This window comes from Denticeps clupeoides, chromosome 14 (genome assembly GCF_900700375.1).
Source record: "Denticeps clupeoides chromosome 14, fDenClu1.1, whole genome shotgun sequence".
Classification (NCBI taxonomy): domain Eukaryota; kingdom Metazoa; phylum Chordata; class Actinopteri; order Clupeiformes; family Denticipitidae; genus Denticeps; species Denticeps clupeoides.
In genome coordinates this window covers 7,497,961-7,511,045 of record NC_041720.1, presented here as the reverse complement: position 1 = coordinate 7,511,045, position 13,085 = coordinate 7,497,961, and the positions used below count along the sequence as shown (strand labels likewise).

The 13,085-nt window shown below is 47.1% G+C and overlaps 1 protein-coding gene across 2 annotated transcripts; it reads right to left on the bottom strand.

Moving 5' to 3' along the window:
* Positions 1 to 4,759: 4,759 nt before the first annotated feature.
* Positions 4,760 to 12,967, bottom strand: LOC114763514 (grainyhead-like protein 1 homolog). Of its 2 annotated transcripts, XM_028953257.1 has the most exons (15): positions 12,785 to 12,967; positions 11,557 to 11,734; positions 11,351 to 11,412; positions 10,947 to 11,250; positions 10,737 to 10,795; positions 10,273 to 10,429; positions 10,069 to 10,180; positions 9,880 to 9,974; positions 9,325 to 9,580; positions 8,435 to 8,556; positions 8,252 to 8,280; positions 8,028 to 8,116; positions 6,619 to 6,704; positions 6,167 to 6,231; positions 4,760 to 5,730 (listed from the first exon to the last, which is right to left on the bottom strand). In XM_028953257.1, exons 1-15 carry the CDS (start codon positions 12,802 to 12,804, stop codon positions 5,616 to 5,618), a joined length of 1,749 nt encoding a protein of 582 aa, XP_028809090.1. In that variant the 5' UTR covers positions 12,805 to 12,967; the 3' UTR covers positions 4,760 to 5,615. The 2 variants fall into 2 exon arrangements, 1 of the variants encoding a protein (XP_028809090.1); XR_003742346.1 differs by lacking the exon at positions 6,619 to 6,704 and having other exon boundaries at positions 5,679 to 5,730.
* Positions 12,968 to 13,085: the final 118 nt, after the last annotated feature.

Sequence of the window (13,085 nt, the reverse complement as noted above, 5' to 3'; positions counted from 1 at the left end):
AATTAGGGGTGGTAGTAACCTAGTGGGTAACACACTCGCCTATGAACCAGAAGACCCGGGTTCAATCCCCACTTACTACCATTGTGTCCCTGAGCAAGACACTTAACCCTGAGTTTCTCCAGGAGGGGACTGTCCCTATAACTACTGATTGCAAGTTGCTCTGGATAAGGACGTCTGATAAAAGCTTCAAATGGAATAATTGTTGTACACAATCAAACTATGAGCATGTGGCTTATAATATCACTACATTATGATAAACACATGAATGCTCAGAGTAATTATTACACATGAACAAAATCACATAAATGAACTCAAAAGGATCTTCTAGGTGATGTCACATGGGTCGACGAAATGGGGTCTTCTGTTGTTTATGAGCGCTGGCCCCTGCCACTATCGGCCAGTGTTATCTAGCTGGTGGACAGGGAGCCTCTTCCTCCCAGCTGGTGTCGGTTGTAAACAGTCTTCCTTTAAAGAATCCGGGGCGGAGCCGGAGAGGAGCTGCACCCTTTGTTGCAGCTGTGCGTTCCTGTTAACCCTTGCCTTTTGTTAGACGGTCCACACATTAGTCTGAAGTATGGCTGAGGGAGACGGGCGGTCAGTGGAATGTGCAGTCACTCCTGGCGGGAGTGAGGTCCGCTTGTGTAAATAAAACGATGCGACGGTGGTGGTCCGGGTGGAAATTTCTCCTAATCTTGGATCTCTTGGATCCCAGCTTGTCAGCCGGTGTCTGAGACTCGCGGAGACTCAGACAGCAGACAAAGGGCTTTCTCAGTCCCTCGCTTTCTCTATTATTATTCCACCAATGTGCTCAATGCTGCAGTGATTGATCCCAATCATCCCCAATTCAATTCCCTATAAATTACAGCAAGCGGCATTTAGTGTTACCATGTTGTGTGTGTGAATTTGACAATACAAAATGGTCTGCACTATATATATACACACACACATATATATGTGTGTGTGTGTGTGTGTGCATGTATATAGGAGCAAAGGAGGAGCAAAGCAACAAGACTCAGTCATGACAGAGAGCACACAGTGAATGAACTCGGAAAGTGGAATAAAGGTTAAAGCATTACACCCCCGCACACTCCCACGCTGCTCACACGACGCCAACACCGTCCTCCCGCTCATTTCCGGCAGCCTGGCGCTCCAGTCAGCTCTGCTGACCTTTGTACATAAATACCAGTTGGTGACAAAGTGCCTGAAGAGAATACAGCAACAAACTCTACTACTGCTCACAGCAGAGTGAGATCAATGATATATTTTGTTAATTTGAGCAATTTTTTTTTTACAGTTTTCAGTCACAATAAGCACAGATCTGTAGAAGTGTGTTATATAAACACAGGATCACTTTTCTACACACTGGGGCCACACCATGCTGCAACTTCCTGCCAGAAAGTGACCCACATTTTTGCTCTTACCTTCTATTGTCACGCATTTGCTTTGCATGGGCGTGTCACATAAGTGAAGCCTGCCATATAGAAAATGAGAAAACCACAAGGTTGGGGGGAAGGGGTGGTTTCACTTCCCTCCATCCATAACCCTAACACACCAGCTTATTACATGCTAATCGAATGGCTGTTGTCTTGGAAACCCCGGCACACGAGAGGCGCACCAGAAGCTCGCCAGCTCCCTCCTGAAGCTCTGTGGCGCAGCTAGCGATAGGTTGGTGACTGTTGGGTGTGGGAACCAGTGCCAGAGCAGAGAAGCGGGAGAAGAAAAGGGCAATTGTGAGGTGTGTAATACAAATTCTCCGTTATCAGACGAAGCCCTCGGTTTGCGAACCATCTGTTGGGTTGGGAAGGCTGGAGCCATCTTGTTTATTGGCCACAACAATGCCTCAATGGACGGCGAGCAGGGGGTAATACGAGATGGGTCTAAACACAGATAGCATAATAACATAAGAGCTCATTTGGATCCAAGCACAAAAGTTGCACCCTGTCAAAGAGCCAAAAGGAAATGATATAGAACTTAGAATTTCAGTAATAAGGTATATTGTTAAGTACAGCAATTTAATGCAAATCATTATTTATACAACAGTATTTAAATCTTTATTGAGGCAAAATGTCATACTAATACAGGGTTAGTGTCACCTTGTTTACCACTGTGACAGGAGTGGTGCTAATGTGACCACACAACCTAGTAAAACACAGACAAACTATTTAAACTGCAAAAAAGTGACTTTTTTTGAATGATATTTAAATGGGAACATTTTCAGGTCCTCTACCTTCTGAATGCCATTATTCACCATTCATCCTTTCATAGCGATGAAAATGAACACCCAAGTGCATTTAACCCACGCAGCCGCTCTCTCGCCTTTCTGTTGTCCGCCTCTGCATTCCGGCTTCCAAAAGCCCTTTTCTTGCAGGCATGTGTTGGTTAAACTGAATGGAGTCCAGTGTCGGGGGCCTGATGCCCGATCTTGGAGCTGAAGGTCATGTTGCTTGGCCGCCAGAATTATTAACATAGGTCAGAGGTTGGGGTTTTCACGAAACCGTCCTCTTCATCCTCCGGTCTGTATTCTTGACACAATGAACTATTCATATCTTCACTTCAGTAGAGTTGGGTAAAACCTGACAAATTCAGATGTCACATACCAGCCATTACTCAACACCACCCTTGGTTGTGCTATTTCCACAAGACAGTATACTGACTTTGGAAAACACCTCACCTCCTCAAATCCCTCATTTCATACTCTTGGTTTTCTCAATAACCTTAAGTTACACAATGGCACTGGTTTTCCATTGTCCACCGATTTTTCTTCACTCATCTCATGAAGCCACTTATGATGATACCATAGTATCCGTTGACAAAACTTTGAACTTGTTGTGCATGTGGGCAAAAAAGTTTATCCATATACATCAAATTACCTGTAATAATACAAATAATAAAAGCTAATTTAGTTAACAAATTGAAACAAGGTCTATGGAAAACACAAGGCACACAAACACACTGTGTTTTTGTGCTTCTACGAATCTCCTCGAACCCGGTCACCTTTCCTTGAAAGCAGCATCCAATAACAAGGGGTCCTGGATGCATAGGAATGTGGGATGGAGGGGGTGGAGCTGCAGGGTTGGGGGCCCTAAGGGGGGGCTGTGCCGAGAGTAGCAGGGGTTATGGGAGTCCAGGCGGGAACCGGGGAACTCTGGGAGGCAGCTGTGGCGGGCGCGGCGGCGAGGCGTGTCCCTCTCGGGGAGGGGAAGTGGCAGACTCTGTTTTCAGCATGGCTGACAGTGAGGTATGTGCTAAAGAGGGAGGAGCTGCAGGAATGTAGGTCACAAAAAAAAAAAAAAAAAACGAGTGAAAAGAGTTCAGGGCGGACTCAGATATGTTCACGTCAGATGATCTGTGTTGCTCAGAAGTAAGAAGACAGTCCACGTCCATCTCCTGCTTCGGGAGACAGGATTAGAGCCGTGGCACTCCCAGGCTTTTTCCGTGTTTTTGGGCCGGAGCGATCATTACTCAGCGACCCGGTGTTATAAAACAACGAGCTTCCCTGAGCTCAGCACTGTCGGAGCCAGAGAAAAAGCCGACCTGGCGGCCGAGTCGTGCCCCACCCCCGACGACCACACAGTTAACAGAGCAACAGGGTGGGTCCGAGGACGGACCTCACAAAGGTCAGCAAAATTCACACTAACGTGGCCCTGTATTTGAATGGAAGCACATATGAGGAAATAAGGCCTGGCTGAGAGAAGAGGAACCAACTTGAAATAATAAAAACACGGGTATATTTCCACGGTTAAATAGCATGAACGTTAGGAAACGTGTCAAGTTTCAGGCTCGTAGGAGCGTTTGTGGGCACGAAGATCGCCACTGGTGTGAGGCGATCTGAGTGTTTTGTGGGGGGCAATGAGGTGCAGGTGACGGTGACCAGAAGGATGGTGAACGGGAACAAGGAATGCTCTTGTTCCTTAAACTTTGTTTACAAGAATTCTGAAGGCATATTGCATGCAGAAGAATTAGATAAAACCATGTGCACCACAAGTCAACATTTTCAGAATTCAGAGACGAGTTGTGCAGTAAACAAAACAATGGTTTTGTATTATAGGCATCTGGCACTTTTCCACCACTCCCGAAAGAGTTCCTGCGCTGAGCACTCCTGTCAGTGAGAGTCACAAAGCTGCAAGATGCCACAAAAGAAAGGCAACTCTGAAGAATCTGATCCATCAAGCATCCTTCATTTTCTGTATTAGATCAATCAAAGTGAAGCGATGGTCATTGTGATACACAGCACAGCACACGGTGGCACCCTTGGTGAGCAGTGGGCAGCCATGACAGGCGCCCGGGGAGCAGTGTGTGGGGACGGTGCTTTTGGCTCAGCGGCACCTCAGTGGCACCTCGGTGGATCGGGATTCGAACCGACAACCTTCTGATTACGGGGCCGCTTCCTTAACTCCAAATGGGAGTAGCTGAGAATAATGTATGAATAATGTATTATACTAATTATATCTAAACCGGCCAGCGTTCCTTGCATCGATCAGCTGCAGTGGGGATTTGGAGTGATGGCACCGGGCTTCACTGCAGACATGTTGTCAGATCATATCTGGAAACTGGTTTTATGCGAACGACCTCACAGGCGCGTGGCCGTATTTGTGCTCCGGAGGTGATTTATTTTTCTTTGTTTGGATCGGGGGTCTGTGCGGGGGACCTGGCAACACACTTCCTGACTGATAGACCCCGACCCCCCCATTTCCTTTCACCAACAAAACAAACAGGCCAGAAAGAAACACCTCGTTCTTTTATTCTAATCGCTTTTTATTGTACAAATTATAAAGGACTGCATTTGGCGTAAGGTTTCTTTTAATAACAATAAAACTTTAGTCAAATGCACTGTACACATTCATAGTAGGGTAATTGTTGGTGGCAATGTGTAATACTTCTTACACCCCTCTTCAAATAAATATATATACTTAATTCGTTTAGCACAGAATAATAAGGCACTAAAGTACCTAGAACCCACAGGAAAGAACCAAAAATGAGATAAATGCAACCCGCCTGAATAAATACATTCTTAAAAAAAATACTTCTCAGTACAAAATACTTCTGACCCAAACTGTTTCCTTACGACGTCCATATAAAATGCATATTATAATACACACTGATGCACCCCATGTCGCCGCAGTGGATATTCGTTCCGTCTGGTCTAAATTTCGCCTAATCTGCATGTTTTCGCACGAACAGAAAATGTCGGAGAAGACATTCCCTGAGTAAGAGCGAGCCCAGCATGAGGAGCTCTTTTTTTTTTTTGGAACTAAAGACAGGCTTTGGTGCTAAAGACAGACTTATTCACCGTCTCCAGACATACAAACAGGCTGCGGAACAGGCCGCATGACTGCATTGTAATGTCGCGCCGGCACAGTGCTCATCCGCCCGCAAACACGGAGGCTGCAGGGAGCTCGTGCTGCTGCCTAAACATAAATAAACTTAAGTGGTTGTGGATAATTGCAGTATCACACACACACACACACACACACACACACACACACACACACACACAAACAATGCATAAAGTGGAAGACACAACTTAATGGCAAAAGTCACAGATTTAGCAAACGGTCCTGCTAGTGTAAACAATAGTTCCATCCCCGCCCCACAACCCCACCTTCCCACCCAGCTCAGATCTCAGTCAGCGTTAGGGTCAAGAGTCCTCCCTGCTCTGTGAAGTCTATTTGAAAAGTGTCCTCATTGGTGTAGTGCTTCACCATGACGTCATCCATGTTCACAAGGATCCTGCAAAGAGAGAAAGAGGGGTGGGTGGGTGGGGTGAGATTGCCACCGGTCCATTATTGGTTCCATCCTGACATTTTCATTGGCCGAGACAAATGATCTCATGATAATGGCACCTACAAATTTACCGTTTACTTGTTTACAATACACACAATAAAAGATGACACGGGAAGTTGCTTCCAGAATGAAATTGTGTAGGCAGGGTAAGGCCGTGTCTTTATTCTCTCAACATCCATAAATAAAAGGTAAACAGCAGTACGGCTCCAAAAACATTTTCTTCATTAAAATGGCACATTTTCCTGCTGTACCATTAGATATTGCACATATGGCAGAACACTCACATATTATTGGATTATTATGAATGACATGATTACAAAGATGTTCTCAGACTGTATTTTTATTTAATGTTTTACAGTAACTGCATGCTCCTTTGTCTTACCCTTTTTTGCATCTCTTATAAATTCTGCAAATCTTCTCTGAAGGTAAATTGTATTTGTCAGAAATCTGAAAAAGGTTCAAACACAGAAATGCAGCAGACATTAAAGGGCTTTTATCTGTAAGAGCAGGAAAGCCGAGCATGTAAATCACACGCCTACACAGGCCAGTCTGTTCCGGCGCACGCCGTTGATGGACGCAAAGGCCCTTTCACACCAGCCATGTAATGCGCCGTGCCAACGTGTGACACCAGGTACGAAATGTGTCACGCAATGTGGCACTTGACCTATGGAAACAACCAAACACACCGACAAGCCAGCCCCTCCAACCAAACACACAGATGCCCAGACTGGACACACATCACACACACCCACACAGTCAGAAGCCCAGAGACTGCAGCAGCAGAGACTGTGCACCGTGCAGCCGGGTAGTAAAGGGAGTCCGTTCGTTACTCACAGCCTGCAGAAGCCCGGCCAGCGTGGGGGTCCTGAGCATCAACGCATCAAACACCTCGTCCGCCTCCCTACGCACGTACAGCAGCACTGCAGCGAGACAGCGGGAGACACTTAACTCAACATAACCAACACAGTACACACTAGACATGAGACAAAAACTTTTTAAGGTGAGCAGTATTTCCGGTCGGAAATGCAAAAATGAACGAGCGTTATACTTCAGCACTATTTAGAGTTATAATAAGCCTACATCAGCCTACACAGCTGATATTGCTAAATATAATGTTGAATTTGTTTATCTGTTACACTGTATGGTAAATGGGAGATAAAACTGAACTTCTAGTGCTGCGGTGCCCGTGGCCCATCTGTGTATAAAGGCGTGGCCGTTGTTCCCTGTCTTCACCCTCGCCAGCCCCCCAGCATGAGCTATAGGCTGCTGCAGACGCGCATGCACAACCATTTTTGGTTTTGTTTTGTGACAATTTTAGGTTCTGTAATATATGACAGTTGGGATAGTAGGGGAATATTCCTGAGGAATTCATTTCAAACGTTTAACAAAATAATAAGCAAGTATGTCAGTACTAGTATATATTATTAGTACATTCTGTGCATTTAATTGTGCTACTTGTCTACTTGTCGTGTGTGGTGGACGGTTGGAAGTGGATGCACCGATGCCTCATTATTTATTTGCACTTTGCACCATTAGAACTTCCGTATCGCCTTCTGGCCAAAATCCTGGCCACAAATAGTTCACTGCATGAGGCGCCAAGGCAAACCACAAACACACGACCCCCATCTGCCCCCACCACTGCACGTGAGTTTGAAAACACAACCGCCAGGCATGCTGGGAAAAAAGCAGTCACGTTCCGCCGAAGGAGTAGCGCAGCGAGTCGTAGCACGAGCGCCGCCTCCTCCGGGTTTATGCACGTGGAGGCTGAGCCGGGTGGGCGGGGAGGAGGCCGAGGTGTGTTTGCATGCGGCAGAAGTCAGCTGGGATTCATGGGAAAGAGCCAGCGCGAAGCCACGCCCACAGCTCCGCTGACCTCAATGCTCCCATCATCCCTCCCTCCCTACCTCCCGCCGTCCCTCCTTCGTCTCCGCCACTTCCATCCAGCCGCTGGGCTCGGCGCGGTCAGTCCTCTGTAGTTTTCCACATCCTCCGCGTTCCTTCCCTCCATCCCGCCCAGTATCTCTTCATTCCCATTCCTGTTATTTATATTGGACCCCCCCCCCCTTAAAACCACTATGCCACGTCTCCCCCTCCTCCTCTTTCACTTCACCAGAACCCTGTTGCCATACAGTTACTATTGAGGAGCGGCCCCTCGCTCGCTCGCTCTGCGAATTCTAGGCCGTGTCCTCAGCTCACCCCCCTCTATTTCCCTCTCCCGTCGCTTCTTTTGTCCCGGCACGTACCTCTCTCAGCGCCGTCGCGCCGGGCTCTCTTGTCGGGACTGCAGCCAAACTCCTCTTCCGCTGAGTACGGTGACCTCCTCACTGCCACACTGCAGGAGGGAGTTAGACATTTTACCGTCAGCAGGAAAGAGCCCGGCGAGGTTAATCACTCGCGGAGAACAGTCACTGATCGATTGGGACGCTGCAGAGATAATGAAATGTGCTGGAACCGATGATACACGTACCCATTCACTCCATCGTCTTCAGACAGCATCTGTTCAAGAGGAACAAAAGAAGAGTTACGTAAGTCCCTGGGATCTTAAAAGGAAGCGTCACCTGGCTGCTTTTGTCAGGGGAGTGCAGCCATTTTGGAGCGTAACGCTGCTCATCAACGTTCTCTCACGAGCTGGTGTGTTGAAGCCACTCACATATTTCTGGCTGCCAGGGAACTGGACGTCGGGAATGAAGAGCACGGGCTGGGTGACCAAGTCGCTGACGGGCTCGAACGGCGTGGCGTAAACGTGGCTCTGCAGCAGAGCGTCTTTACCGGCTGGGGAGAGGCGGCAGACAGGTGTGTGTCACAGGCGATGCCAGGGAGGAGTGTTGCGGTGTCAGACCAACACCAGCGCTCAGGCTGGTGCTCGTCTTCTGCACCTAAGGTGCGTGGGCGCTGCAGACCACCCACAGGTCATTCAGACCACATGACCTGTTTCATTTACAGCATTTATCAGACGCCCTTATCCAGAGCGACTTACAATCAGTAGTTACAGGGACAGTCCCCCCCTGGACACAATGGTAGTACATGTAGAGATAGAGTACATGTGGGCTGCATGTCTTCTTCACAACTTGTGTATGTCTGTCAGTCCCACCCCATGCTGCCGTGTTGCAACAAATTCACACTAGCAGTACTAATAAATACTATTTCTGAATTCTCCTTCAGTGTTTTGCCATTTTAAGACCTGCTATTCATACTAATGCCCCTGGAAAAATAATATATATTTTGAAAAACACTAACTTTTCAGAAGTTGGATATTTCAGCCTTGTGAATCCTTGGTTGATTATAGGATAGCACTCTAATAATCTGAGATAATGGATTCCTGGAACTGTAATTAACACTAAACCAAAGATTTGTACTTTTTTTTATACGTGTAATGAGTAGAGCATTTATGGAGGTTTACCTTTTCAAATTAAATGAATATAATTTTTTATTTGATATTTGAATAATTAGTTTTCAGTTCCAGCTTGACCATTTCTAATAAACGTAATGATTTATTTGTCATGTTCTGTGTGTACATGCTGGGTTGGGTGGTCCACTCACCGGCTTTGGCTTTGCCCGCGGCATGGCTGTCCTGGCTCTTCCCCTTCCTGCGGGACATTTTGCGCTCTTCGTCTCGTATCTTGCGCTCGGCACCTTTGTCGCAGAACACCTTAACCTTGCAGCAGGCGCGGTGGATGAGGACCTGGTCGCCATGGCTACCGCAGCTGTAGGTGTCTATCTGCAGGTTGATAGGCAGGCCCTTCACGCCCTTCTGCGAGGAGAAGTCTGTGCTCAGGCAGTTCACCGAGACATAAATCTGAGAGATAACGAAATGAAGAGTTAATAAAATTAAATGCAATTAATTTAATCAATGGTCACTGAAAACATCAAACACATAGCTAAAAAATTTTTATATATATAAATAAATATATATTTATTTATTTTTATGAACAATTATTATAGAATCATGACGATGTCAATAATTAAGGATATAATCAAAAATATTTTCGTGCAGCTATTTCTGTGATGCGCTTGTATTTGTCTCCCTCTACCGGACACTATTATGCAACTGCAACTGATGTGGTGAGAGTGGGAAAACCAGCAGGCCAGACTCACCTGTGGCTCGTCGTTCGTGTTCCACGTGAAGGAGACGGCGTTGAAGGAGATCTCCTCAATGCAGGTGATCATGTTGAAGCTCCCTTTGTAGTCAGCTGGAAACCGATAAAAACAGGTACACCGCATCCGTCATTCCCCTGCCTCGTGACTGGGAAGGAGATGGGCATGAAACCCGGTGGGTTCTCTCACCAATGTCGATGCAGCGCTGTTTGGCAGTGGGCTGCCGGCTGTGCCAGAACTTCCAGTACTTTAACTGGTCCTCAACACACTTCTCCTCGCCAAACACCAGCATTACCACACTCTAAGGGAACACAACAACTTTATAGCCAGAGGTCTCTCCATTCACAGCGGCGCTCACAATGTGGGAAAGCCGACGTTCTGACGGATACGTACCCGGACCATGGTGCCCTGCTGACGTGCGGCTTTACGGTCATTTATTCTCCGGAGGGTGATGGGGTAGAAGTGACCCTTGTTCAGGTAGCTCATTAGACAGTTCCCGTTCTTTTGGCGAATTGACCGTGGGGCTTCCAGTGTGTATTCAAACTGACCACTGCACACAAAAAATAATAATAAATAATCATTGTTGAATGTAGAGAAATACACAGTTTATAATGTTTATTTTTCAATACATTGTGCCTGACCACCAAGATAGATGTTAGTATGAAATACATTCTCATTTACATACATTCTTTTTTAACTTGGAATTTTAGAATTGCTTAAAACTTGACCTCAAATAAAAAAGCTACGATGTGAATCTTTCACATTTAAAGCGGCACCAGTAATGAAGGGGGAAATGAAAAATGAATGTGTATGGATTTTGTCTTTGAATAAAGGAGTGTCCTCTCCACCTGCATTACCTCTCCATCTTACTGCTGCCCGAGTAGCTGCCTGACGTGGCGGAGGTGACGTGCAGATCCTGAGGATGAGAGGACACCTACGGGTCAGGCAAGGTTTCAAAGGACAGGGAGCGTTCCACAGAGTTGACAGCACATTATCACGAGTTCTCAAGAAAACTAGTGATATGAGTATTGCTCTTTGATCTACTGGTTGGGCTGTTCATGCTGTACCTCGGCTGAGCTCATCCTGGTGGACTCTGCGTGGATGGAGTTTATCGTTGGCCCCTGGGCCCTGGCGGAAAAATGGCCGAAGCTGTGACTCGGCTGGTGGCTGAAAGCCATCGCGTCAGACTGGCCCCTGTGAGAGGGGAAGGCACCACGCCCCTCGGGGCTCACGGCGTAGTGGGGTGCGGTGTCGCCTGCGGGGTCGGAGCTCTTGTCCCAGCCAGGCACGCTCCACTGAGAGAGCAGGTTCAGAGGAACGGTCCTGAGGGAGGCCATGGCCAGATCTGGCTTCTCCAAGGTGCTGGGCTCCCTACACGTCGGAAGAATATGTTATTTCACTTTTCAAAACCAGCTGTATGTTGGCTTGATAGATAACATGAGCGGTGAATTTTAAGATGATGAATCATTACATCTCACTAGGAGGAGACTCTGCTTCTGTCTTGATGGGTGTGACTTTCTTCTCTCGTGGGACCTGCCAAAAAGCAACAAATCAAAAACAGCCTCCATTAATCCCTCAGCACTTTTATCTGCCGCAAACAAACTTTCACTTTTGGTTGTGAATGTCGTGGAGAGGGACCCTAATGAACGGTGTAATAACACGGCAACAACAGTCCACCTTGTAGTAGTCGTAGAGTAGACTCAGAGCAGCGGCGCTGTCCTCGTCCCCACTGATGCTCAGCATGGCTTTGGAGGCAACGGTGAGTGGGTTCTCCAGGAAGGACCTCCAGGCCTCGTCCTCGTCAGAGTAAGATGCCCTCGGCAGGTTGACCTGGTGTATCAGTGGACTCCTCTCTCTGCGCACAGTTGGATTATTTAATCAGTGGATTAGGACATAATTTAACTAACATACAATTGGTAGTTTTAAGCGATTATTTACTTATGTTGGACAGTTGAAGGTGTTAAATTGCAAGGCTGAGATCGCTACTGAGCTATGATTCCTAATAGGAGCATGTTTGGTACATCAATCAGTATATATCATAGTTAAAAAAAAATTTTTTTTTCATTTTGGAGTGGCTGTGAACGCCCAGACTGAGCGCTGGACAATTTCAGCACTGACAGTCAGCGTAGATCATGTTCTCTGCTTACATTTGAAACAGCCCACAGGCCCTTGTCTGTGTTTGCACAAATACGTGGTGTTTGGATGAAAGGTGAGCTTCAACAGAAGGGCCCAAATCGGTCTCTAATATTGACTGTTGTGTCCATTATTTCGTGAAACAAAAGGAAAATGCCAACAATGTAACATGAAGACCTGTAAGATCTCACTGCTGACAGACCAAGATGCAGAGCAGGATGCGGGTCCTGCTCAACCAGACAGACAGGTCTGCGGGACGAGTCGAGATGGGAAACCTTGTAACTTGTCACTGCAAACTCGCTCGACCTAACGCAGTTCCCAAAGTGGACTGGAAGGTGACAAGCCGCCCAGGCCGGCTGAAAAGATTTCATCTCTCCCGTCTTCACGCCGGCGAGCCCCAGTGACCCCAAAACCCACAGGCGGTTCTGAATGTCAGCCAACACCCTGAGTGTTATGCTGATGGCATCAGCACTGAATGTCAAACTGTCATTAAGTTCTGGCCACTGCGCACACGAGGATATAGAACTTTTTTTTCCGCCCTCAAACATTATAAATCCTAGCACTAACGTTTATTAGTATTTTTCTAATTAATGGCGATGCATTTAAGCAGCCAAATCATTTTAGGAACCACGATCTTGACAGCAACAAGCGCCAAGGCAAAAACAAAAACACTTTCAAAACCAGTGGCAGACTTGTTACCCGGTGACCCCCGTGCTGAGAAACAGCAGTGCCTGCGTCCATCGTGGCTGTCACCGCGGAATGACCGACTTACCTTCCGATCTCCTGTGTCATGTCGATCCCGCGGAAACTGGACTTTCTCGTTCGTTCGGTAAATCCTATCAGTCCACTCCAGCCAAAACGGCGCTACGGGTATGCCACGGTAAACAGTGCTCGCTCGGAACGGGTTCAGGTGGCTTTTCTGGCTTCTTCGGGCGAGTTTGAGCCAAGGGGTCAGTTTTACCTGCGCCGGTGAGCGACTGGGGGAGGAGCCCGAGAGAGGGGCGTGGCCCGAGGCCTCATTTGCATACGAATCGGGTGCAGCGCCCAGCCGCGACTTTCGCTGTAAATAAACA

Excerpts from the sequence above, each read along its gene's own strand:
- LOC114763514 (XM_028953257.1), bottom strand. The coding sequence starts at position 12,804 with ATGACACAGGAGATCGGAAG. Across the intron at positions 8,557-9,324 it reads CGCGGGCAAAGCCAAAGCCG|CCGGTAAAGACGCTCTGCTG; the intron begins GTGAGTGGACCA and ends GCCTCTCCCCAG. Across the intron at positions 6,705-8,027 it reads GCGCGACGGCGCTGAGAGAG|TGCTGCTGTACGTGCGTAGG; the intron begins GTACGTGCCGGG and ends GTCTCGCTGCAG.